Raw genomic sequence first — 27,911 nt, 5'->3', positions numbered from 1 at the left:
ATATATGTAAGATAATAATAAAAGGAAAACATTCATCTAAAAATGAGTTTTAACTATGTATAGCAAAGTAGCAAAATATACTTTTCACATGTCAAATTTTAGTCAATTTAAAGTACCAAAGTGTAACATTTATATGTAACTTTGACATAAAACACACATTTGTAGCACAAAATACTAGTTAATTTTGCAAAGCAGACAAATTTACCTTTTATGTGTAATTTTATTGAAAATTGATCTTTTATAGTCTAAAAATGCTAATTAATTTTGTGTATGAAGGGATTTTCTTATTTACACCCCTCAAGGTGGCCATTATAAATTTAGGACTACAAAGAGTTTGCAGGGACTATAAGGAGGAGCATGAACATAAATGGAAAAAGCATTTCATTATATATGGATGGAAAAAACGATTAGATTTAAGGATGAATGGGAGTTGCAGCCAATCTAGAGAATTTCCTTGATATCCGTCAGATTTGCCATATTTATAATTCTTTAATGTGGTACACATTATCAAAACCCCACCCATTAAAAAAAAAAAAACTTTTTTTAACAACAAACAAATGATGATCAAAATTACACCTTGTCGTAAATTAAAAAAAGATTCATTTTTTTTTCAATACTTCCAATACATTCAATCTGTATTGGTATTGTATATATCAGTATCAGGTAAAAGTGATACTGATACATCTCGGCCGAATACCAATACCTTGATACATGAACAAAGCTAAAGATACACTTGACAGGATGATGATACACAAACACAGGACAGATCAGTAAAATGACAAAGAAAAATGGTATTGAACAATTCTTTTCTTTTTCTTTCCTGAATACTCTAATCCCTTGCAATTACACAACTAACTTGAGTAGAATAGATTATGGGTCTGACTGTCACGACAAGTATCTTCCTGAATTAGCTCAGTAAAAGGGTATTTTGCATCAGTTCATATCTACTCTACATTGTTTACATGACAGGGAGTTAGCTAGCAAACTAGAGTAAAGAGGTCGTCATGGTGGTCAGATATAACCATATTGCGAGGATTCATGGCCATGGAAGGCTTTATATCACAGCCGTTAGTGACATCCTTGCTGCCATATTTCACTGACTTGCTCACAAAACGAATAAACATGTCGATAACATCGCCTATGACCTCCCTCTGGTTATTGGGTGAATGATAGGCGATGTTATTGACATGTTTGTTCCTTTTGTGAGCATGTCAGTGAAATATGGCAGAAAGGATGTCACTAACGGCTGTGATATAAAGCCTTCCATGGCCATGAATCCTCCCAATATGGTTATATCTGGCCACCATGACGACCTCTTTACTCTGGTTTGCTAGCTAGTTCCCTGTCATGTAAACAATGGAGGGTGGATATGAAATGATGCAAAATACCCTTTTACTGAGCTAATACAGGAAGATACTTGTTGTGACAGTCAGACCCATAATCTATTCTACTCAAGTTAGTTGCGTAATTGCTAGGGATTAGAGTGTTTAAGGGAGAAAAAGAAAAGATTTGTTCTGTACCATTTTTCTTCCTGCCGGTATAAACCCTCGAAAGTTGTCGTACATCTCCCGCGCTCATGCTTGTCGTTCCACAGATTCAACTCGATCCATTGGGATTGGAGGCAGCAAATTTTATGGTTTTTTTCCCCTTGATTTATTTTTCTTCTTTCAAAGTTGAACTGGATGGAGAAGAGCATAGGACATGCGCACAACACACTTTATTCACTGAAGAAAAATCATCATAAATTAAAGATAAGCAAAATAGTAACAAAATTAAGAAAAACCTGAAAAGGAAATATAGATATATAATAAAGGATTGCAACCAGAACAACCAAATGGAAAAGAAATATTAACATCTCTTCGATAAACAGGTCCACGAGAAAGAAAAAAAAAAAAAAAAAGGCATTGCAAAGAACGCAATAATGAGATGACGAAAGATAAATATTTAATGAATGGAGGTGAACCCTAGAGATCAGGCCTGGCTGACCCTGATCAGTTCACAAAGTGAATCTCCTGCCATGACGATTGTTTTATACATGTTAAAACCATAATTGAACTCTTCAATGAAAAACCATAATCGAACTCTTCCATGAAAACAAAAGAATCTGAATTACAATAACCATACAAGAACTATCCAGAGTCCCATGGGAAAACAAAATTCAAAGTAAATTCCCCATGGACTGAGCTAGAATTGGAGGAAATCAAATTCTAAATCTCTTCAATCAGAAACTAAACTTCTCAATATTATTCTTCACCAAATTAAACCAAATCTTGGAAATAGAATTCCCTTGATTAAAATAAAATAGCTCATCACAGGGAATATATTATGGCAAGTTGAGATCCACCCAATTAAACACACGGACTTAGTAAGGAATAGTAAAGAAATTTGGAATAGCTGTAGAATCCATATATCAACATGTTATAAAGACTTTATCTGAACCAAATATGCTATTAACAATCAATTTTATATTCAATTCGTTAGAACTCAATGCCAAATAACAGATCCCATGGACAAAAGTGGAATAAGAGCAAAAACATCCATTGCAAAGATTCATGATAGCAATACACATCTATAGAAACCTTCTGATTGAAACAATCATATAACAAGAAATTCAAGAAAATGCATTGAATGAATAAAATTCACAATAAATTAACTATCATTGCAATCATGAATTTAGTTCGACGAAATCTTTGAACAAATTAAAGAATGGCCTGAAAGAAATTGATTAAAAAAGAAAAGAAAACAGTGAAGATTATTTACCTTTGGAGATGAAGAATTTTAATGAATATCAAATCTGGTTTTTCTAAGATCAAATTATAACCTCGACTCAACCGCGATCAGATATAAGATTTGCAAAAGATGGTCTGGCCGGAGGGAACGAACCAGAAGAGAAAGAAAGGTAATTGGAAAAAAAAAACCCGCTTGAAAAACCTCCTGCCAGAACAGTTTCACAGAATTAAGATAACCTTTGGACTAGGAAGTCAAAATTGTAGAGATAAGCTGATCGATTTCTCCAATCATCTCTGCAGTTCATCCATGGATCTGAATATACTCTAACTTCTATTCACATGGATGATCAGAAAAGAAGAAATCAATGCCCCTTCCCCTTTCTCTCTTTCTTTTCTTTCTCTATCTGCCTCAAAAGACTCCCCACAAAACCTAGAAACCCTAGCCTATAAATCGAACCATAAGAATTGAGGGAGAAGAGAAAGAAAATCAGAAATAACTAGTCCCCTCTTCCTCCAGGGGACCTCCCTTATATAGGATGTTATCATGCGCCATTGTGCCTCCCAGCTCCTTAGAGGCATGGTGCGCCCCAACGTGCTTATCGTAACCGCCTGGAGAACCTTTTGGAGGGATAGAGATGAAACTGCCATGGCCATGCTTGAACCGTCTAGGGTTTCCTTCTTTCTTTTTTGACCAAAAAGCCCTCTTAATACTTGAAAAATAAAGAAGCCACATGCTCTCCCCATTTTATTTGTCATTTTATTTGTCATTTTTTATTTTAATTAAAGAAAACAAAAGGGACTCATATGCCTCTTTTTCTATTATTTTGTTATTATATTAGTTTTTATTCTTTTGATGCAAAAGAAAATGTCCTTTTTACCCTTCCCCTTAAAAGAAATGATTTTCAAAACTTTCCCCCCGTTTTTGAAAACTTATTATTATAAACAGTGTGAAATGTATTTTCTACCCTACTGGTATCCCCCTTCACATTGTACAGTTTGTACTCCACTAGGACGCGAGATTAGGCCTAGAAGATTAAAAAAACAAATTGGTTTCTAGATCTAGATTATGGGTGACAAAATTTGGGTGTTTTGGAGGACTTATTTTGAGGTGGTGGCCCTGGTTTTGGTTCATGCTAGTAGGATCTAATCATGCTCCTATCATCATTGATTTTGAGGGGCGAGTTGTAAAAGATAAATGACCCTTTAGATTTCAGGCAATGTAGCTTCGTCACTAGGACTGCTACCATGTGGTATTGTCCATTTGCTTTGCAGGATATGGTATTTCATCCTCTTACCTTTCTTAGTAGCAAATTAGCTCAATGTCGGGATACGCTTCGTAAATGGAATGTTGAGGTTTTTTGGCACCTAAAATCTAGGATATCCTGGATCAAGTGTTGGGGACAAGAATACTAGGTTCTTTCATCCATATACTATTCAGAGGAGACAATATAATAAAATTCTAAAGTTGAAACTCACTGATGGCTCTTGGACCTATTTAGATTTTAGATTTTAGATTTTAGAGGAGGTGTACTAAAAAATTCTTAGGTATAATCGGTTTATTTTTAGCTCTAAAGGAATTGATGTTGATGCTCTCCAAACAGTGCTTACCTCTATTCAACCGTGCGTTGTGAAGGAGAGGATAGTGATATGCTTTGTCAAATTTAAAATTTAGGGGAGATGATCGAAAGTGGCTTTATTCTCAATGAGTTCGTTAAAGGCACCTGGCCCTGATGGTTCCCCTCCTCCCCTCCTCACCCTGCTGTTTTTTCAAAAGTTATGGAACCTGATTCATCTAGAGATTTTTACCTTTGTTACTAACTTTTTCTCTACAGGGTATTTCCCCCAGGATGATAATGATACCCTTTTGTGTTTGATCCCTAAAACATGAAAGCTAGAATCGATTGACCAATTTCAGCCCATCAATATATGTGGTGTAGCATCAAAGGTGGTCACGAAGATTATTGCCTCGCAATTGAAGACTGTTCTCCCTCATGTGATATCTCCAACTCAGTCTGCATTCATTCCAGAGAGACTAATTTCTGTTAATGTCTTCACAACACATGAGATCTATCATTACATCAAGAAGCGGAAAAAGGGTAAAAACAAGTAATTAGGGCTTAAGCTTGACGTGAAACATGCATACGATAGAGTGAAATAAGACTTCTTGGAGGTTCTTTTGAACCTGGGTTTCAGCTCAAGATGCATGGACATGATCATGGCATGTGTAAAATTAGTGAGATATACGTTTGTGATCAATGGAGTTGAAAGAGGGTCTGTCTCTCATTCCAGGGGAATCCGACAAGGTGATCCCTTGTCTCCAGGTTTGTTTTTAATTGTCTCCAAGCTCTAAGTAGTTTGTTAACTCAAGCAAAAATTCAAGACCTCATCCATGGTATTAAGGTGAAGAATAGGGCTCCATCTATTACTCACATACTTTTTGCAAATGATTGTCTGTTATTTTTAAAGTTCGCCTTTCAAGAGATTTTCTATTTGAAGGACTGCCTTGATATTTACTGCAAAGCTAGTGGGCAAGCGATTAATCTAAAGAAATGATCCCTTTGTTTCAGCCTTAATATGTCATCTCGGTTAAATAAGGTTTTATCCACATAAAGTATCAATTTTGCCTTCTAGGGGTATTTTGATAAATATGGTCAAATTATGCCAGATAGCATTTTAGACATTAGGAATGTCTCATATGTGTTATAATAATGCATTTAGTCATGTTTTTATCAATGGTGATATTCAAATATGACTTTTAATGCATTTTCTACATTTATATATACCCTCTAAGGGAATCTTGATAATTTTACCATTTTATGCTGGTTTGCATATTTAATTTCTCTTGATGCATGATATTTCAATTATATACTAACCTTGCATTTTATGAGATATTATAATTTGAGAGAACCCAAGCATCTAACACGAAGGATAGGCTCCTCCGGGCGAAGTGGGGTGCGTAATACCTTTCCTCCTCCGTAACCTTACCTCTTACCCATTCTCTGGTTAGATCATATGGAATCAATCGTAACCCTATCCTCTAACTAGGATTTGGGCTACCCATTTAAGGTTCTAGGCCCTTCATAACCTAGCTAGCAAATCCTTTCCTTTTATTTTAAATTACACATCCCCCCACCACCAGTTTGTAGAAACCACACACCATTCAATTCGAATCGTTAAGAGACATGGGATATCAGCCTCCGGTAAGTCCCTACTTCGGCACCACCCCCTCAAAGGGTGGCAATCCGATTTTGTTGCGCAATCATTGTACCTACAGCTAGCACCTTATGTGTCTATCTCCCCCTTTCCACCTTATGACTCTAATATCCCTCAAAGAGAGGAAGAGAGAGATAGACACATAGGATACTAGGATACGATATACCGTAAGGATACCCATCCCTCTCTCAATATGTTATTAAACAATATGTTTCGTTTGGAATTAAGAAACAATCTAGAGAAGCTTTAAGTACAATCCATTCTCTATCTAGGAGGGTTAGAAGAGAGAAAGTGAGTCTGATAGTCTCTGAAAATGTTATGTGTAATGACCCAACCCTCTCTTGGCATGATGCGTTTTAAAGTCATGAGGCCTATTGGGCCAAAGTGGACAATATCAAGCCACGAGAAGGGTTGGGCCGTTACAATGGTATCGATCAAAGTAAATTTTCGACACCGGCTATACCCATAAAGGGGGGAGAATGTAACACCCAAGAGACGGCATAGTCCCGGCCCACCTAGGAGATAGTTGAGGAGTCCCCACCAAGAGACGGCTTAGTACTAGGGGGTTTGGGAGATTGGTGAGGGAGTGCAAAACTTAGTCCCACATCGGCTAGGGAGGAAGATCCAAAATTTAGAACCGTTTTAAATAAACAAACCATTAAACCGAATATAAATTGAAGAAAACCGATTAACTAAACTTTTAAATTGAATAAAAATAGATTCAATTACAAACCAGTTAACTGAAAACGATTAATACTAGGTTTCAATTTTGGAACTTGGAACTAATAACTAATCGGTTCAATTTTTGTCAGTTACAATATGAATCGAATTAAATTACACCTTTTAACACTCTTAGCTCTTTTTTTTATTATCATTATCATTATCATTATTATTATTATTATTATTATTATTTTTATTTTTATTTTTATTTTGGTGATGAAAATCAGCTCAGATTGCACTAGAACAGATTTTAGGATCAACATGGGTGAGATTTTTGCCTTTCATGGGGTTTGGGTGGTTATTTCGTGTCATGATATATCTAGGCACAAGAGCTGCACTCCCAGACATGGTATTTTTTTGCCTTTCATGGGGTTGGGGTGGTTATTTCGTGCCATGATGTATCTAGGCACAAGAGCTGCACTCCTAGACATGGTATTTTTTTTCCAAGATTAAAATATTTTACCGTAAGACTAAGTTTACCTCCACCCAAAAGAAGATGATGGTTCATCCACCATCCTAGGGTTCACAAACCCTTCCGAGGGCTTTAGTATGTTCCCAAAATGCCCTCTCAATACCCTTTCTTACCCTTTTCCACCCAGTAGTGAATGTGATCCCATTCATCATGCCTGGAGGAAAACTCAAGTCTTTTACCATAAGTTTTCAAACATACAAAAATATTTACAATCACCAAAAAAGAATCTACATATTTAGTTCGATTTTAATTTCACCTATTTTGAAAAATTAGCCCTCACCACTATGGGGTTTGGGGAGGGTCATAATGTAGGCAGCCTTACCCTTGCTTTCGCAAAGAGACTATTTCCAAACTCGAACACTTGGTCACTATGAAGCAACTTTACCATTGCCCCAAGTCCCACTATCGAACCATATAACAAAATATCAATAACAAATCAAAAAACCGAGCTAGAAATACACCGTATAACCGAATCAATTACAGGACAGTTAACTAAAACCCAATCTAAAGAAGCTTTAAAAAAAAAAAAGCCCAAACAACGACTACTATACATAGAGATCCATAATGAGCCCTCAAATCTTGTAATCTCAGACATTTAGACTATATATATTCAGCGTCTCCTGTGGGCGGGCTCCTTACGTGCATTGAAGTAGACGGTGGCCACAGGAATGCCAAGCTCCAGTTTATTGGTGAAAGCCCTAGTGCTGAAGTTGTTGCAAGTTTCCGGCTGCTCCACCTCATTCAACACACCCTTCTGCTTGAATAGCACAAATACGAATCGGTGTATCCCCAACTGTGGACGAGGGCATGAATACGCCAGTATCTCTTTCCCTACATTTCAATGGACAATGAAATGGATCACCATGCTTTTTGTCAATCACATTTAATATTACACTATCTTCTTCTGTGTTGAGATGTTGGGAGTTATAGAATTATAGTCGGACATTAAAATCTGGACCAAAACCGATAAAAACTTGAAAACTAAAAGGACAAAAAGACATTTTTTCCCCTTATTGGGCTGGCTTTGATTTGATTCAATCCAATCCAAAGATCGGTTCAATCCAATTGAAACCGAACCGAACTAACCGTTTGACACTCCTACCTCCAACACGATATAAGAGTCCAAATCCCTTTATAAATTTGAAAAAATTTTAAAGAACCTAAATGAAGATTGCAGCATGCAGGGCTCATGCATGTGTAAGTTTCATTTCCATCGATCAAAGAGGTTGGTGACACTGTCACGACGAGTCTCTTCCAATGCAGTTGAGTATTTATCTTGGACCGGTTTTGGTTCATGCTCAGTTCCCACCAGGTTCAATCCTGGTCGGGTTTGTGTAAGGAATAGAACCTAACACCCCCAACACCTTAGCGAGAGAGAGAGAGAGATACCACGAGTTGGGTTTGTGCCACCAGGAATATTCACCACAATCCTGAAACCACAAATCGAGAAATTACTAAAAAGAGAAAAAACTAGAGAGAGAGAAAGAGAGGGTCCATGAAATAGTGAAGTAGTGAATACCAATGGACCAGTTCACGCATGGAGGGTTCGCTGGGGCTTGGTGCATCTGGGTCAGTCATCACCTGCACCAATTCACCTTTTGCATTAACATTAAGAAGTAAAGGTTGAAACAATAAGTCTATAAATAATGCAAGAAAGAGAGAGACACAGGGAGCTAGCTAGCAAACCAGAGTGAAGAGGTCGTCATGGTGGCCAGAGATCACGATATGGGGAGGATTCGTGGCCATGGATGGCTTTATATCACAGCCATTAGAGACATCCTTGATTCCATACTTCACCGACATGCTCACAGAAGGAGAAAACATGTCTATAACATCGCCTATAACTCGGCTGATAACCAGAGATTGGACAGAAGAAGACATTGTTAAAACAAGAAATTAAGACAAGAAGAAGCTCTGAGAGAGAGAGAACGAGATAGGGAGTTGTGACAGGGAAGATGGGTAAAGGGGGGATTTTATAGCAGCAGACGTAAAAAGAAAAGTACATAAAACTGAAAGTGAAGAGAGGAATAAAGTGAACGAGTTGGGTTGTGTATTTCGCATGCACAGAAACAAAATCGGTTTTGGATCCTCTACAGCTTGGGGTTGAGCGGCCATCATGGTAGATGACAATCCAATGGTTGGTAGATGGTGACAATTCAAAATTCGAAATCATCATTCAAAATATTAAAAAAAAATGTCAGACCACCATCTATCAATCATTGGATTGGCATTAATTTCACATGGGCGGCCTGTGAGTTGAGAGCAGCATGATGGCTGTTCAACTCCAGACCGCAGAGGATCCAAATCCAAGAAAAACAGAACGGCAAGTAGCATGCTCCATGTGTATACCCTTGTAACCGAAAAAGTTCACCTTAGTCTATGCTTGTGCCATGTGTAAGCTACAGCACCGTTGGTTAAAGCATTTCTCAGTGATTAAACGTGAAGGGTGGGTCCGATGGGAGGTCTGACAAAATTTGGTTGTTGCCCAGATTGCAGCCATGTTTCTGCTCTCCAATCACATGCGCTAACTTGGAATCCTTTAGGGTACATATTTTGAAAAATACAAAAACCTAAGGAGGTATTTGTGAACCAAAATGAGAAACAAGTTATTTCAAGTTAGAGCCTGAGATTGGGGGCAGCAGGAACATGGCTGGGAGAGCACCCATCATCCAAACTCTGCTGAAATCTCCTCTGGAGGACAAAAGGTTGTCCTTACAAGAACTTACAGATTAAGAAATGAGAGTAGAAAAATCCGTGTGCTTGGGATTCGGTTTCCATCTTTTCCCTAATGCACGGAAAATCTTTTCAGATGTACATTTTTCCATGCAAACTATAATACAAGAAAACCATAAAATTTCAACCTTTTCTTTGTTCTGTTTTGTAATCACTCCATGGTTGCCTATATATCTTCTTGAATTTCTTCGATGCAAATTCATATAAGACCTAAGATTACTATCTTCTTTAATATATACCTCATTCGCTAGGGAATGGCAAGAAATGAAAACGTTAACAAAACCATTTCCTCAATGAGATGTTCTGCAAAAAAAAATTTTAAAACCAATTCACTTTGCGATAATAGCAAATGGACCGAGTTTCCCTCCACCTATGGTGAATGGATCCCATTAGGGCTGCAATTGGGTTGGGTTGGGCCAGCCTTTTTAAAACCCCAGCCCAACCCTGAGTGCCCTTAGCTGGGCCCTGGCCAGAGCCGACCCTAGCTCAAGGCATGGAAAATCCAATCTTGACCCACCCTCACGGTTGGGCCGGGCTGGGCTGACCCTGATTGACCTTGAGCATGGAGTAGGGAAAGGGATAGATGCATGGACTAGATTGAGTTGGACTTGATCGAAAAGAAAATTATCAATTTTACATCAAATAATATTATAATAAAATATATTATAATCTAAAAAGATGTTTCGTACATAGGGGGAAAAAGGTGGAAAATTGAATCCCAGGCTCACACCATTCAGTGTGTTGTACTCGTTTTTTAGTCTTGTTTTACGTTACGATTGCTTGAACTAATTCCAGTAGGATTGAGTTTCCACAATTATTTTAATCTGATTCATTTCAGAAAATGATATGAAATTTGAATGTAGGCCCTAGTCTTGTCGGAATACCAAACTAGTTGATACCCGAATATCCTAAACCTAAACACTCTACCCATGGCGTGATGTCGGACTCATCCCAACTCAAATCTGGTCCATAACAGGCCGACACTGAACGTACCAAACTATTCTTTTCCATTTCTTTAGGAATAGGCCAAATTGGGTTCACTTTCGAACCCAATCAAAGATGGTACTGGTCTACTCGTAGCTTGTCGGTTCTTGACCTACCGGTAGGCCGACACCAAAAGTAAACCATATATCATATTTTAAAAGTAAACATGTTCAGAATTTAACTTGATTGTGTCTATGACTAGACCCGATACACATTGAAAACTCAAAAAACATGAGAGAGAAGGGGAAGTAAACCCCCGGCCAATGGGCTACCTTTAAACCTACAACTTGTCCAATGATGATGATTGGAGAACAAGGTCTCCACGCCAAGTAGGGCAACTCTAATACCCAACCCGTTATTATTTATAGACTAAGGCTGCGTTTGGTAACGGTCTGAACAAAGAATGTCCGTTCTTGACTAGAAACGTTCTTTTACGTTCTTGCTCTAGAACGGCGTTCTGAGACCGAAAATGACCGTTTGGTAACGTTCTCAAGAACGTTATTCAGAACGAAAATGGTGTTTGGTAAAATCTGTTCTTCCCTATTTGATATTAATTATAATAATGCCATTTCTTTGTCAATTATATTAAAAAAAGACTTGTAAAATCTTTTTCTCTTACCAACCTTAGCATAAAATTAAAATAACCAAAGTAAGTATAAAAAGATGTCAAATTTCAAATATGCCATTAAAATTGAGTTCTTGAGTGGATTAGTGGCATAACTAAGTATGCTATGAACAGTTGAATAAAGAGGGCCTTGGTGGACTCGAATCACCATCCTCTTGGAACATGCTCATGTTTCAAGTGCTCTACCAATTTGAGCTAAAGGCCCATCAAGTTGTCAATGAATTAACACAACAGATTAAACCAAATTATATTCTCCATTCTTTTGGATTCTAGAAAGCCAAGAGATTCCATAGACTGAATGATCTTAACTAACTGCAGCACTTGGCTATTTTGGACATGAGAAGTAATGAAATTTTTTGTTTTTCAAAGAAAAGGCTATTAGTACAAACAGAAAAATGGTGGTGCCAATGCCAGAACCTTTTGAAATTGGTCCTAAGAGATAACATAGATGGGCCCTACTCTTACCTGCCATTCATTGCTTTCTTTCTCAGTAATTTCTGTCTTCCCCAATCCCCTTTCTCCTATGTGAGTGGAAAAAAATAAAGGAAGAAAAGGTATGGATATCAAAGTTGAATCAACTTATAATTTAAAGGGCAATCATATGATAGTCCCCCCTAGGGTACCCAGATCAGAAATCAAAAGTTCAGGGTTGAACCATTCTCCCCTGTTATACCCAGATCAATATCATCCAATCAAGTCCTTCTGGGCTGAAGATCACATCTCATGATCAATATCTTATTAAAATCTAACCTGTTTCAAATCCTCTTGGATGGTTTTCACAGTGACAGATTTAGAAACCAGATTTACAAAAAAAATTAATAACAGCAAATCAAAGTTTCAGATATGGTCCAAAAGCTGGTCAAAGGTCAATTATATGGAGAAGAATGGTTTCCCAAATTTTGGCTCAAATCTGATGGACAGATCTGAAGTAAGTAGTGTTGGAATCTGATCAGATTTCTTGTTTGGGAGAGATCACCAGTTTCCCAAATTTTTGTGGTTTTGAATGTAGACAAGAAAATAGAGAATATGAATACTATAGATGTGGGTACTCAAAGTACTCCACCTGAACTCAGCTCAAGTAGTCCAAGGCCTGCTTCAACACCTTCCATGAAAGAGAGAGCTTTGAAGCAATGTGAAATTGAAAGTGGAGAGAGTCAACTAATTCCAATTCAAAACCCAAATCAAAGGAAGATCAGGTATGCCCATCATAAAAACTCAGTTGTGGATTGCTTTTTTTCTTTTTTTTTTTTTTTGAATGTTTCATGGCTTAAACAAATGATGAATTGAAATGGAATTACAGTCAGATTCATAGGAATAATAGATAGTTTGGGCACAAAAAACTAAGGATTAACTGCTAAAAATTTAAAAAAAAAACCCTAATTATTTGACTCTAGATTCCCAAATGACACACTGTAATAAGCTTGGGGAGCAATCTCTCACAATTGTCTTCCACAAGAGAACTTAAAACAAAAATCAGATTAGAACAGAACAACTAGCAGTTCAATATCACTAAACTCAACAAAGCACATAGTAGAATGACTGCAACGCATAAACATGAAGGCACAAAGGGAAATAGAGTATATTGCTGCTACAACATAATAATTCAGTGATCATAATTCAATAAAAGTTGAGTACTAGGATCCCTCGCCCGTGAACCCTAAAAGATGAAAATAAAATCGGTAAAAACAAAAATAAAACATAAACAAAGAAAAGAGAGACTTGAGCTTCCTTGATCACATTTTGATGGTGGAGATGAGACAGATGAGTAACTTCTCTAGTGAACTGCTTCTCCAGCCGAGCCGCTATGGCTCCATTTTTGTCATCATCAGGTGGGCTAAGAATCTTCATAGCAACAGGTTCATCCTTATAAATTTCATGGTAAATTCGACTGTGAGCTCCGATGGCAAACTTAAGCCCATAGAACAACTGAGAGAGATCAACCTTGAATTCATCTGCAGCAGTTTCCACCGCAGTGACCCTTCCTCCTCCATGATCAAAGTAATTCGTCCACGATGACTCCCTTCAGCTATTCAATTGATCAGAAATCGAAGTTGGCGACGACGTGGAATCCGATGCCCGAGTACGATGAAAATCTCTAGCGAAAATCTTCCCGGGAATCTTTCTATCGGGTTCTTTTCTTCACGAGCCTGGAGTAGAAAATCTCCTCTTCTCAGATTGAGCTTTCTTAAATGAATCCGAGAGATTAGTGTCAGGCAGTGGAGATAAAGATCTGGTGGTCGGATTACGTTGCAACTGTTCGGTATGCACAAAATCACGATTAAACCCCAAATTTAACTGTGAACCGCGTTCCTATTGGATGGAATGCCTTGATTTCAACCTGGGATCATGATTAAGCCCCAAATCTCTGCAACAGCTTTCTAATCTTCTTCAAAGCATAAAAAACTCCTTCAATTCCAGGTCTCACAATCGGATTCCTGAGACAAAACCGTGTGTAACAGTATAGATTTGTCAGATCTGGGCTTTCCAAAACCATAAACAAACTTGACAAATAGAGACGAGAGAGAGAGAGAGGAAGAGAGCGAGAGACAGAGAGTTGCAGAGACTACGAGGGAGAGAGAGAGAGAGAGAGGGAGAGAGCGGGACAGAAAGAGGAAGAGAGCGAGAGAGAGAGTTGCAGAGAATGCGCCAAATGATTTGTAGAGACTGCGCACGCGCGCGCGCGAGAGAGAGAGATGAGAGAGTGGTTTGAAGTTCTTACCTTGAAGCCGAAGTTGCAGGTAGAGGTCTCCCCCTCTGCTGCTCCTTCTGTTCCCCTTCTCTTCCCAACGTTTGATTGCAAGTAGCCTTCTCCAACTTCACGGGTTTTCGTCGATTTTAGATAGTCTAATCGTTCTCGTTCTTTACAGGTCGTCTCTGAGATGGTCTGCAAAGAATGTTCTTTTGGTGCTCAAGACCTCTGATTCATTCTAAAAGAACGAAAAAATGAACCTCAAAATCAAACACTTTTTCATGTTTTTTTTTTTTCTTTTTGAACAAAAGAACTGTTCGGACGTTACCAAACACACTCTAAGTGTCTTAATTGGTGTAAGCCAAATGATCTAATGGTAGGGATCAAGGATGATCTAGCTCACAGATCCAATGCTTAAAAAATAAAAAAATAAAAAAAAAAAGATTCAACTCTTTGATTCAAACGATGATTAAGAAAGCCATTTATTAATTAGCCGCTAAAGGTTTAGTAGAATCCAAGAAAATCGAACATAACTAGTCTCGAAAGGCTAGGCTGGGATATGATCCAAGTAAGACTTTACATTAGGGAAATGAACTAAAAGGAAATTATATCAGAGTAAGGCCCAATGTTTTGGCCCATATCTAATTTGAACAAGCCAGACTGAGGCCCTAGAAGATACCAAATCAAAGCCTGATCCTTAACAAGGATTTCGACCTAACGAATCTTAGCTATCCGATTGGGAGATCGAAATAGAGTTAATAATACGCCTGCATTTTCAACAATTTAATACTTAGACCACACAATGATTCCCTCGCCATGACGATTGTTTTATATATGTTGAAACCATAATTGAACTCTTCCATGAAAACAAAAGAATATTAATCACAATAACTATACAAGAACTACCGAGTCCCATGGAAAAACAAAAATTCAAACTAAATTCTCCATGGACTGAGCTAGAATTGGAGGAAATCAAGTTCTAAATCTCATCAATCAGAAGCTAAACTTCTCAGTAGAATTATTCACCAAATTAAACCAAAACTGAAAAATAAAATTCCCTTGAATAAAATAAAATAGTTCATCACAGAGAATTTATTATGGCAAGTTGAGATCCTCCCAATCAAACACACAGACTTGGTAAGGAATAGTAAAGAAATCTGGAACAGCTGCCGAAATCTTAGAATTGATTAAAGAATGGCCTGAAAGAAATTGATTAAAAAGGAAAGGAAAAACAGAGAAGATTCATACCTTTAGAGATGAAGAATCTTAATAAATTACAACTCTGGATTTTCTTATATTTGATTATAACCTCGACTCAACTGCGATTAGATATAAGATTTGCAGAAAATGGTCTGAAGGGAATGAACCAGAAGAGAAAGAAAGGTAATTAAAAAAAAAAAAACCCGCATAAAAAACCTCCAGTTAGAACGGATTCTCAAAGTTAAGATAACCTTTGGATTAGGAAGTTAAAATCGTAGAGATAACTTGATAGATTCCTCTAATCATCTCTTCAGTTCATTTAGGCTCTGAATATACTTTAACTTCTATTCACAGAGATTATGAGAGAAGAAGAAATCGAAGCCTCTTCCCCTTTCTCTCTTTCTTTTCTTTCTCTATCTGCCTCAAAAGACTCCCCAAAAATCCTAGAAACCCTAGCCTCCAAATCGAACAAGAAGCATTAGGGAAGAAGAGAAAGAAAATAAAAAATGACCGATCCTCTCTTCCTCCTGGGACCTCCCTTATATAGGATGTTATCATGCTCCATTGCACCTCCCAGCTTCTCAGAAGCGTGGTGTGCCCCTACGTGCTGCCTGTAACCGCCCGGAGAACCTTTTGGAGGGTTCGAGATGCAATGGCCATGGCCATGCTCAAACCGTCTACGGTTTCCTTCTTCTTCCCACGTTCTTTTCCCTCTGATTTTGGTCTTTTTCTTCTTCTTTTATCCCTATTTCTTTTTGGACCAAAAGGCCCTCTTAATACTTGAAAAATAAGGAAGCCAGATGCTCTCCCCTTCTAAATTCTCGATTTGCAGAGGCAGTTTGATTCGATAGCCCTCTATCCTATAGGGTGCCTGGTGATGGGCTCCAAGGATCCAAGGGTGGAGTTTTTTCATATGATTCATAAAAAAGCAATGTAAGAAGTGCCTTGGCTTGTGTGGTTTTCTGGCTTGGTACATTTGGAAAGCAGAAACAGCTTATTATTTTCTCAAAAAAGCTGGACCCCAACTGAAGTGATCCTTGCCACTCAAAAAAGCTCACGGTGAATTCTTACAAGCCCAGGTATGTACTGCAAATTCTCATCAATTTAGTAGCATGGTGTTGGGAATCTGTACGTGACCCGATTGCGAAGCGGATCCTGATCGGATGTAGAACTTTTGCATTCAAGTTTGAAATTAACATCCCATAACAATTCAAAATGGGAAAGATATGTTACCTTAGAACTGCAAGTGTAGTTCCTCCGCCTAATAATAGTTCTTCCTCACTTGAGCAATGATAGCAATTGACAACAATCAACTCTTGATTCTTCAATTCAATTCAAGCGATCAACAAAAGTATCACCAACAAACTAAGGCTTCCAAAATCCTAAACACCATAGCTCAGAGAGAGAGAGAGAGAGGATCGGCCAGGGGAAGGAGCACCAGTGAAAATTTGCCCCCCCCCTTGTGTCATTTTTATAATCCTCAACCCTAACCCTAAGGTATCTCATCACTTAGTTTTCCAAATTGAATGGAAGTCTTGTTGGTGAAGTTACTTGACCTGCAATCCATCTTGCTTCCAAAGTGGGAAGAGGTAGAATCTAAAAGGGAATTTGACATCTTTTTAATTATAGTTGATAATTTCATCAAATAAAATTACTACAATTAAATAGATAATCAACTTATGTAATTTTTTCAATAAATTTCATGCTTAATTAAACTCTTTAATTTGTATATAAGACCCTCCACTAAACATATCTCATTATGAACTATAGGGTATGTAATTAAATACAGCCAAATCTCAATTCAGCAAACATGTCCTTATTAGAGATTCTACAATCACAATCGGATGCCAAAAATGCAATCAAACATCATTAAAATAATATTATAATAATTTGTGTAATACAAAACACCATTAGATCCAGATTCCAATCCAATTGATCACGGACTTTCTCTCTTCCTAATAGTCCCCAATCAAGGATGGAGGATTCCATGTTGATCATCTCTTTCGTTTATGATATACAATCATGAATCCAGCACACTGATATATATAGTCCACATGACATCAACTATTGGTGAAAACCCGGAATGCAACACTGTACCGATAAGGATCTCTTAGGTCTTTTGGTCAATTGGTGACGAGTATGCATCTTGTCCTAGGTAATACACGTGAGAATTGTACCATATTCTTTTCTATACAAATATATGATGTGTAATTACATTTATGCCTTGAAATCATCATTTCTAGTGATATACAATGTAACGATCATATGAATAGGATTTTCGATCCTATCCCTAGTCGAGAACTGTTTTGAGTGAAAACCCATGGAACAATCTTATAAGCCCGTAAATGGAATTCATGCAATAATAGTAATTAAATTCATTTATTTAAATTGACTCGGGTTTGATGGACATACTCCAGCACATGGATCATGCAAATGTAACTCAGAAGAATGGACAACCCCTTCGAGTCATTTTCATAAGCTTAACTCGGATGCATCATGGAAGAACAATGGTGAACAAGGGGTATTGTGTTTCTTATTAGAGACCATCAAGGGCGGGATTGTGTGGCAATTTCTAAGCCTTTGCATTTCAATCTGCGTTATTGGGGGAGTTGGCAATGAGGTGTGATATGTTAGGTGCGATCTCAAAAACTTTTGATTGTCTAGTTGTAGAAACTGACTGTAAAGAGTTCTACGACTACATCTCAGGACAGAACACAGTTATCCCGCTTCTTATTCAGCTGGTGGTTAAGGTTATTTTTCATATTTCTTCATACTTCTTAGAATGTATTTTTCCATTTGTGCCTACGTAGTGCGCAACTCATTAGCAGACTCCTTAGTTAGGAAGGCGCTATCCTTTACGAGTAAGATAGTTTGGCCAAACTCCACTCTGTGGTAGGCAGAATCTTGTAATTCGACAACTATACGAGCCCAACTCGTTTTAATAAATAGTTGTGTTTCAACCAAAAAAAAACAACAGTTGACAAACCATGGTGGTATATTATGATCCAATTACTTGCTTGCATTCTCATTTATATAACAAAATAAACCAAAAAAATAAAACAATTTAGGAATCAAAATTGACCAATCCTTAGTAAACTCGGCTGATACGACCAATATTTGTCTTATTGGTTAAAGAACATCACCCAGTCGTGTCCAAGGCATGGACATTGTGCCTAGACACAGTTGGGTGTGGAATGACCGCCCAACCCCCATTCCAAGGTGAAAATTCTATGCGCCATGGCGGGGACTAGGCGGTCATTTCACGTCCAAATGTGTCTAGGTGCAATGTCTACACCTTGGACATGGCCGGGTGGCATTCTTTAGAAAAAAAAAAAAAAACTAATGGTGGCAAACAATATCATCTGGATTAATCTCCATTGATTTTGAATTAACTCGTCGATACCATTTTGATTTCTTAATCTTTGATAAAAGTAACTCCAAAAAAAAAAGAGAGAGAGAAAATAGGTTCAATAATTCTACATCTATACATTGGACCATAGATGGCAAATCCATAGAAGCTTGGACTGATTCAGCTCTAGTAACAATCAATAAAAGCATTTACCTAGAAAAAGAAAAAAAAAACAATCCATAGAAGCTTGGACTCATTGAGCTCTATTAACCCAAATGCTATCAATGTCAAATCAGGTGACAAGATCACTGGAGTGCTTTATTGTGTTGTTTGATATAAAATATTTTAGGGAAAGGCTGGGTATGCCAACGGTATACTCAATGCTAACACTTTATGTGTCTATTTCTCTTTTTCTCCCTTTGAGGGGTAAGAGAATCATTTCAAAGGGTGGAAAAGAGAGAGATAGACACATAAGATGCTAGCATACGGTATATTGTTAGGATACCCGTCCCTCTCTCAATATTTTATCAAACAATATGTTTCGTTTGTAATTAAGAAATAATCTAGAGAAGCTTTTAATATAATGCATTCTCTATCTAGGAGGGCTAGAAGATAAAAAGTGAGGTTGATAGCCTTTGAAAATGTTATGGATATTATTTCTTAGTTTCTTTAATTTGATTTTTTTTTTCTCTATTCTTTTCTTAGAAAAGAAAAGAACTTTAGTCGGCCTTCAATGTATCAATTATATTCATATTGGTATCATTTGTGCCTGATACCAATTGTTCGATCTTGTATCAGTGGTACACTTCTAACTAGAGGTAAATGTTTTTTTGATAAATTCCTAGAGGTAAATCTATCCAAAAAAAAATAAGAACGAAGGTTTTCTGTCTAGGAGCGTGATCTTTGCATCAACGTGGGGTCAGTAGGGTTTCCACCTTTAAGGCTTTAATGGTGGCGGGTGATCATTTTGCTCCATCCTATGTCTAGTACAAGAGCCACGCTTCCAGACAGACTTTTTTTTTCCTCAAAAGAATCATCTTAATTAAAAATTGATAAATCACAATTTCATTTTTGTTAACCATGATCTAGATGTGTACGGGCATACCCATGTAGTGCAACATGGATGCTTAAAGTGTCCAAGTAACAAAGATTCAGATAGGCTGAAGTGACTCATCTAGGGTCTAGCTATCTTTCTAGTTTATTCTAGCTCTTTTTTTTTATTTATTTTATAAAAACACTAAAATTTATAAAACTAAGCCGAATATAAGTTTACAAAGAGTTTATGGACAAAAGAGGATTTGTGAATCCGGGCTTTGCAACCCAGAATTAGAGAGGGTCAACAACAAATCATCCGTAGTATGAACAAAACTAATATCTTTAGACCGATCCAAAATATCCAAAAAATAATGCATCGTTGGCCAAGGCCATGCTGAACGAGTTGGAGATGGAAGAAGACCAGGGCAACATGTTCGAACACCAAACTTCTTTCACCTTCAGCCCCATGAGCTTCTCGGCATGATCAAGGCTCGCAGCAATGCTAAATTAATTGGTTTTCATGTCATGATGAGGGATGATGTAACCTATAGCAATCAAAACAAATTTGCAATCTAACAAAATGCAGAAGGCCCAACCAGAAGAAGTTAGGTCTCTGGAATTGGATCTTGGGCATACTAAAACAGGAAATTTTTAAACAAATAAAGGAGAAATAGAAGTAACAATGAGAATATCCTCAGAATTACTAGTTACATCAAGGGAAGAAATGGGGGGGGGGAATTGGAGATCCTTCAACCAACGTTTGATATTCCTATAACCTTTAGGGGATTATTAGGCTTTTCCAAGACTTTAATAATACTATTCCGAGAATTCCAAATAAAATAACAAGTTATAATAAAAACCAAGAAAAACCAAATCAGGGAGGAGTTATCAAGCTATTGATGCAACAGAGTAGAAATGCAGAAACTTTAAGTAAATCAAAGTTCCAAAGAAGGGAATTTGTAAACATACAAACCTTTTCAAGATGCTGGTGAAATAGGGAATTTGATAGAATTGAGAATCCAAGAATGAAAGGAATCCACGGATCTGTCCAAAACAAAGTATTTTATTCTAGCTCTTGATCTCGAGTTGCTTATTTGCATTCATTTCTCTCCAAATATTCCTTATCCATTCCCTTTCCCATTTGACCAGCCATAGCCCATTATAAATCGATTCTAGTCTAATAAGTTTACTCTACACAACAAAAAGAACAATATTTTAATTCGTCGATCCTTAGAACTCAATTTTCTTATAAAAGAGAACCCCGAATACAGTTTATTTTGCCTATGCGAAGACCTCAAGTCTTTCTCTCTCAATTAAACCTTCCCCTTAGTTCTGAAGGTCCGCAAGCCAAATGTGTTCTTCTGGTGTTAGATGCACTTGCTTAGATTGCAGGCTTGAGTGAATAGGTCCCTTTAACTCAGTCCAGGCCCAGTCTAACTCAAGTTCGGGCTCGGATACCTCAGCCCAAGTGCAGCTCTACTTGGCTCAGCAAGCCCAGCCCGACCATGATTGGCCCTAATTGGGCTGGGTTGGTCCGGCCAGGTCAGCCCTAATTGACAGTTGCAGCCTCTTATTTTGCTATTCTCAATCCATAGGTGGATGGGCTGGCTAAGCTTCAACTCAAAGATAAACAATCGGAGCATTTCCGTTGCTTTTAACATGCATTTAACAAGCTTTGAATAAGAAGGTAAAAGTGAGGAATGTTATATTTGTAGGAGAAAAAAGACCGCTACCTGGTCAGGTGGGTCATGAAAGTACCATCTTACCCCCATGAAATAAAATTAAAGAACAAAATCACAATTATGTTGATCCCTTTTTGTGCACTCTACTGGTGCAGGTGCTACATGACCAGACATCGATTTCTTGCCCTATCTTTATATATTTATTTATACAATGTCAGGTTGGACTCAAACCCAAGCTTCATCCGAAGTAAGCCCAGACTAGCCTAACCCCCGGGCCTGGAAATTTCAGCCTTGTTCCAATCCACAAACTGAAAATCCCAGACTAGGCTCTATAGGGCTCAAGACAAGTTTGGGCAGGCAAAACTTGTTCTTGGTAGCAAGAAAATCCACAAGTAGGTCATTGCATTTCATTCTGGCTTCATGTCAAGTCATATACATAATTTTATTTGTTCACGGTTTCACACTAATTAAGGTTGTTAATTTCAAACAAAAAACCAAATGGAACTGTTTGACCGAAATAGGTTATCGGTTATAATTTAGTTCGATTTTAATTTTCACCTATTATAAAAAATAAGTGATTCGGTTCTAGTTTTGAACCGAAAAACCATTGGTTCTAAATTTTTTATAATCTTTTTAGATCGACAAACCATTAAACTGAATACAAATTGAAGGAAACCGATTAACAAACCTTTAAATCTAAGATTCAATCGAATATTTAAACTAATTAACCCAATTACAATCCATATACCAAAATATCAATAACAAATCAAACATCGAGCTAGTAATAAACTGTATAACCGAATCAATTACAAACCATTAACTATTTGGGAACTTGAAACTAATAACTAATCGGTTCAATTTTTGTTAGTTACAATATGAATTAAACCTTTTAACACTCTTAACTCCATTTCTTTTAATTAGTTATTTATGTATTGGATAAAAGATTTGTACAATGCCAACTTAATTTTAAAATTGCATGCAAGCATTCTTCATAAGACTCAAATTATTGTAGCATCCCTTACCAAAAAAAAAAAATTATTGTAGCATCACCCCTACAAAATGTCTCATATAACTCCCTCCCCCTATTTTTCATGTTTTCCCATAATGCCCCTCCTCCATGGCATGAAACTGCACACCGTCCGTGTAGCAAACCCTCTCCCTTTAGTAATTTATTTTGGTGATGAAAATCAACTTATATTGCATCAAACCAGATTTTGGCATTTGCACAAACCCAATGTTGGTATAGAGATGCACATTGCCAGAGGGAAAGAATTCAATCAACATGTGCAAACTTCTTTCGATAAAAACAAAAGTTCAGATGATAAATTGGGAAAAGGAGCCTATTCGGAGCGTGGCTTCTGCGTCCAAACAAAGGCCCTCGTAAAATGTCTGCCCCACACTTCATAAAAGGTAAAAATCCCAACCTTGTTGATGCTTCCATGCACGTTCTCATTGGCCCATATGTGGCACAGGGGCCACGCTCCTAAACAAAAAACTCTCCCCCTAATAAATTTATGGGAGAAAGAATGTTGCTAGATTGTGTATGCTATACCAGCGCCTCCCTATGTGCATCTCTCTCCTCCTTCCTATGAAATGACATATCTACCCCTATTGTGGGAGGAGAGAGAGACACAAGGAGCATGTATGTCATTTCATAGAAGGGAGGAGAGAGATATACACAGGGAGGCATCAGCATAGCATACAAAGCCTAGCAATATTCTCTCTCCCTAAATTTACATTGATAAAGGCATATGGTGATTGATGATTAAAGGGGAAAAGTTTTCTGTTTGGTAGCATGACCCCTGCACCAACACTGAGTGGTGCAGGGGCCAATGGGAACACACAAGAAAGCAACAACATGGGTGAGATTTATGCCTTTCATGGGGGTAGAGCGGTTATTTTGTGCCATGATGTATCCAGGCATAGGAACTGCACTCTCAAACAGTCTTTTTTTTTTCAAGATTAAAATATTTTACCATAGGACTTAAGTTTCCCTCCTCCCATAGAGGATGACGGGTCAACCACCATCCTAGGGTTCACAAACCCTTCCTAAGTATGTTCCCAAAATGCACTCCCTATACCCTTTCTTACCCTTTTTCTGCCCCTAGTGAATTGGATCTCATTCATCGTGAGTGGAGGAAAACTCGATCAATTACCATAAGTTTTTAAACATACAAAAATATTTACAACCATCAAAGAGGAATCAACGCATGTAAGATAGTAATAAAAGATAAACAAAATCATCTAAAGATGTGTTTTAACTTCTTTTTTTTTAAAAAAATTTGTATAACAAAGTACCAAAGTGCAATTTATGTGCAATTTTGACATAAAACACATATTTTGTAGGGCAAAATACTAGTTTATTGAAATTTTGTTGAAAATTTATCTTTTATAGTCTATTATAAAATGTATTTTCTTATTTACACCCCTGAAGGTGGCCATTAAAAATTTTAGACTACAAAGAAATTGTACGTACTATAAAGGAAGTGCATGAACATAAATCGAAAAGCATGCCATTATATATGGAAGGAAAAAACCATTAAATTTAATGCTGAAGATTGAGAGGCAGCCAATCTAGAGAATTTCCTTGATATCCAACTGTCAGATTTGCTACATTTATAATTCTTTCTTGTGGTACACATTATGAAAGCCAATATTATAGGTATTGGTATACCAATATGACATGGACCGACCCGTATTGGACTAGAATCGATCGTAAATTAAAAAATGATTCATTTTTTGGCCAATACTTCCAATCCGTATTGGTATTGTATCAATATCGGGTAGTGATGATACCGATACATATCGACCGAATACCAATATCTTGATACAAGATCAAAGCTAAAGATACACCTAAGAGGATGATGATACTAGGGCTGCAACAGGGTCGGGTTGGGCTAGGTTTTTTAAAACCCCAACCCAACCCTAAGTCCCCCTTACTAGGCCCAGGCCCGACTTGACCCTAACTCAAGGCCTAAAAATTGAACCCTAACCCGTCCTCAGAGCCGGGCCGACCCTAATTGGCCTGATACCATGAGGATGCAAAAAGTAGGAAAAGTAGGGAGAAAATCCCAAAGCTACTTAACTCTTTTGTTTTTTTGGGTAAAAAAAGCTACTTAACCAACACATACAATCCAATAACAATGTGAACCTACATCATTTATATAAATGAATTACAAGGTCAGGCTGGACTGGGCCGGGCTCAACCCGAGGCCTCAGTCAGGGCCCGACCTAATCCTGACCCAATGTCAGAGTTTTTCAACCTTAACCCATCGTTAGGGCCATACTTAGACCAAGCCCTGTTCGGGCTCAGGGAGGGCCAGGTCAGGTTTGGGCTGTCAGGGCCAAACTTACACCCCCTTAGACCCCCTGATGATACACAAGCACAGGACAGATCGGTAAAATAACAAAAGAAAAATGTTACAGAACTAATCTTTTTTTTTCCTTCCTTAAACCCTCTAATTCCTAGCAATACACAATTAACTTGAGCTACTAAAACCTAAAACTGCATGAATAAGAAGGGAGAGAGAAAAACCAAAGAAAATGACGCCAATGCAATGGTGAACCGGACAGGAGAGAGATGTGTGATGGAGGAAGACTGATTATCCAACTCAGCAGAATCAACGGCCAACGGCATCCCATCTCTGTTCAGACTGCAAGACTTAGGATCAGAGCCGTCGGTGCTCATCATGAGAGCTCGAAGGACCACAGTCACTGTTGGGATGTAAGCCGTTCGATTCTTGGCGAGCAGCCACGTCAGACCCATAATCTCACAGTCCTTGTGATGCATCTTGCTCTTCCTGTCCGCTTCGCTGGAATTTACACTCTTCTCTTCGTTTAGCTGCCACAAAATTAAACAAATTAATATCAACCATTCGATTAAATTCTTAGATCAACGGCCAACGGCATCCCATCAGAGGGGTGTCAAAATTGGGACCGAACCGGGTAATCCAGCTGAACTGAACCAAAATGACCTGGACCAAATTGAGGCCTTATTGTGCTTGGTTTCGAAGGTTTCAGATTGGGGTATTACGATCGCAAATCCTAACCGAAACACATCAGAAACTGAAAAAACCTGACACTGAAATCTACCCCGATAAGAAATCGAAAATAGCCTGAAACCCATTAAAAAATCATGTTTGTTCATATTTTTGTATAAATATGTATGTTAAACCAAATTCAAATCGATCGAAACTGATCCAATAATAAACCAATATAAATCCAAAATCAAACCAAATCGAAACCAAACTTTCCATACTGGTTTGGTTTTAGATTCATCATTCCCAGACTCAACCCAAACTGAAACTGGCCCGAACCGACTGATTGACACCTCCACAAATACCAATACCTTGAACTGCGGAGGCGTGGAGCTAAGTGAAGGTTTTAGTATTCTGTATTGATGGCCGTATTGGTCTCTTTATCGATATCGATACTAATGGGCCATATCGGATCAGATAGGACCATTTTACCTAAAAAAAATACGGATAGCATTGAGTTTTAGACCATTTTACCCTCCGATGATACCCATACTATACCGATACGTATCAGCTAATATGACTGACCGATACAATGACCGACACCTGAATCCATGATTAGGTCACGCAGCATCTCATAGTGCTGAAATTTAATTTCAGGATTAAGTGATTAACTGATTAAAGGAAAGGAGAATCTGAGAAACTTTCCCAAATACCAACCATGGAATTGGGAGATGGGGACTTCGGAACTTGAAAGTTGAAACTAGAGAGAAGAAATGGAAATGGAAAATTTCCATCAGATTCTCATTAAGTTTAATTCAGGACTAAGTGATTAACTGATTAAAGGAAAGGAGAATCTGAGAAACTTTCCCAAATACCAACCACGGAATTGGGAGATGGAGACTTTGGACCTTGAAAGTTGAAACAAGAGAGAAGCAAAAGGAAATGGAGAATTTCCATCAGATTCTCATTTTCACACACAGTTATCTCTGTTAACCAAGGATCAATTTAAGAGAATTAAAAAAAAAAAAGAGCTTTAATCTGAAACTTACTCACCTGGTAGAGTGAGTTCAAGCAATTGGAACAACCAGCGAGACTCGATAAGCCCTTGTTGCTGCTCAAGCAATCCTTCTCAAGGCGATTCACATTCTCACCACCAAAAAGTTTCCCCTCTTTGGACACCGAGAACGCATCAGGACAGCTCAAGGGTTGGAGCCTTATACCACAATAGCAATAAACGAGGTCACAAGTCTCGTTGGGCTTAAGCAGTTGGATTCCCTTCTCCTGCAACGCGTTCTCCAGGTTACCCACACAGGTTTCCGAATCATCTGGCAGTACGGGCAGGTTGTAAGGTTGGGTGTTCATCCTGTTCTTGCCTGCCCTTCGAATCGCCGTGGCTGAGTATGCAGAGTAGAGCCAAGCGGCCAGCACAGGGCAGCAACGGCTTCGTTTCAGCCCTGTGTGTGCATTTGGTTTATTTCCATTGGAAACACCGCAAGCGTGGTTGAGGTCGTGGAAGAGCTCGTCGGGGAGGTCGAGAGGGCAGCCTTGGAGGTTGGATTGTTCGGGAAAGGCTGGGATCGTGGCTGGATGAGATGGGGTTGGGAAGAATGGTTGGATCAGAGCTGGGTCTGGTTCCGGCATTCCTGCCGGAGCAGACAGAGCTGCTGACTGAAGGAAGAAGAAGACTAAGGCGAAGAAGAAGAAGCCTTGGAGAGGATGATTTGGGGACATTTCGTGTGCTCAGCTACTGCGATGTTAATGGAGGCCAGAGAGAGAGAGAGAGAGAGAGGGAGATAACACAAGAAAAGAAGAAGAGAATGAGTGAATGGTTTTTGGTCCTTTTAGAATGTTGGGTTGGATATTTGGGCCTTAAGGGAAGACAGAGAAGGAATGGCAGGCTGGAAGAGGGCCCACAGGCCCAGGGACCACTTTAGCCCTTCTTGGATTTATTTTTTTGCTTTGGTTACCTGCTATATAGTTAAGCGGTTCTATTATTTTGGTGGGGGCATTACACTTTTATGGTGTGATGGAGAAATCATTTAAAAAAGAAAGTTTTATGTACATTTATATTAACACATGGATCATGATTCCCCCTGGAGCTGGCTCCAACCAAAAATGGTAGAATTTGGTAGAAACCCCTACCAATTCCAAGTTCCCTGCTGGGCTTTACAATGTGAGAAAGGATCCTTGGTGTGACATAGTTGTAGAATTTAAAGGGCCTTGCTTAAAACTACAAGTCTCCGAAACCAAAAATCAGCATTTATCATATAATTGTGTTTTGGAGCACTATTAGGAACTTTCCACACAAGGAGTACTTCAAAACCTGCGAGTTTAGGTCACTTGATCTTATTTTGTTATGGGAAAAAGAACTCTGCCCAGAAGAAGTGTATGTCCTGTGCCAGGACACATAGAGGGATGAACCGAAATGACACTCCACTTGATGCCCTTGCATGCTTTCTCATTGGCCTCGTGCATATAGGAGCCATGCTCCCTAGCATAGAAA

At 38.2% G+C, this 27,911-nt stretch overlaps 2 protein-coding genes and 1 pseudogene across 2 annotated transcripts; all 3 read right to left on the bottom strand.

Moving 5' to 3' along the window:
* The window catches only part of LOC122653164, a 51,966-nt pseudogene extending 48,583 nt beyond the window's left edge, over positions 1-3,383 (bottom strand).
* On the bottom strand, positions 766-27,201 carry LOC122653161 (uncharacterized GPI-anchored protein At4g28100-like). The gene is made up of 4 exons (XM_043847104.1): positions 26,462-27,201; positions 24,918-25,272; positions 18,986-18,995; positions 766-851 (listed from the first exon to the last, which is right to left on the bottom strand). Exons 1-2 carry the CDS (start codon positions 27,137-27,139, stop codon positions 24,931-24,933), a joined length of 1,020 nt encoding a protein of 339 aa, XP_043703039.1. The 5' UTR covers positions 27,140-27,201; the 3' UTR covers positions 766-851; positions 18,986-18,995; positions 24,918-24,930.
* On the bottom strand, positions 7,745-9,015 carry LOC122653162 (protein MOTHER of FT and TFL1-like). Its single transcript, XM_043847105.1, has 4 exons — positions 8,821-9,015; positions 8,654-8,715; positions 8,524-8,564; positions 7,745-7,965 (listed from the first exon to the last, which is right to left on the bottom strand). Exons 1-4 carry the CDS (start codon positions 9,013-9,015, stop codon positions 7,745-7,747), a joined length of 519 nt encoding a protein of 172 aa, XP_043703040.1.
* Positions 27,202-27,911: the final 710 nt, after the last annotated feature.

This window comes from Telopea speciosissima, chromosome 2, assembly GCF_018873765.1.
Source record: "Telopea speciosissima isolate NSW1024214 ecotype Mountain lineage chromosome 2, Tspe_v1, whole genome shotgun sequence".
Classification (NCBI taxonomy): domain Eukaryota; kingdom Viridiplantae; phylum Streptophyta; class Magnoliopsida; order Proteales; family Proteaceae; genus Telopea; species Telopea speciosissima.
This window is presented reverse-complemented; position numbering and strand designations above follow the sequence as displayed.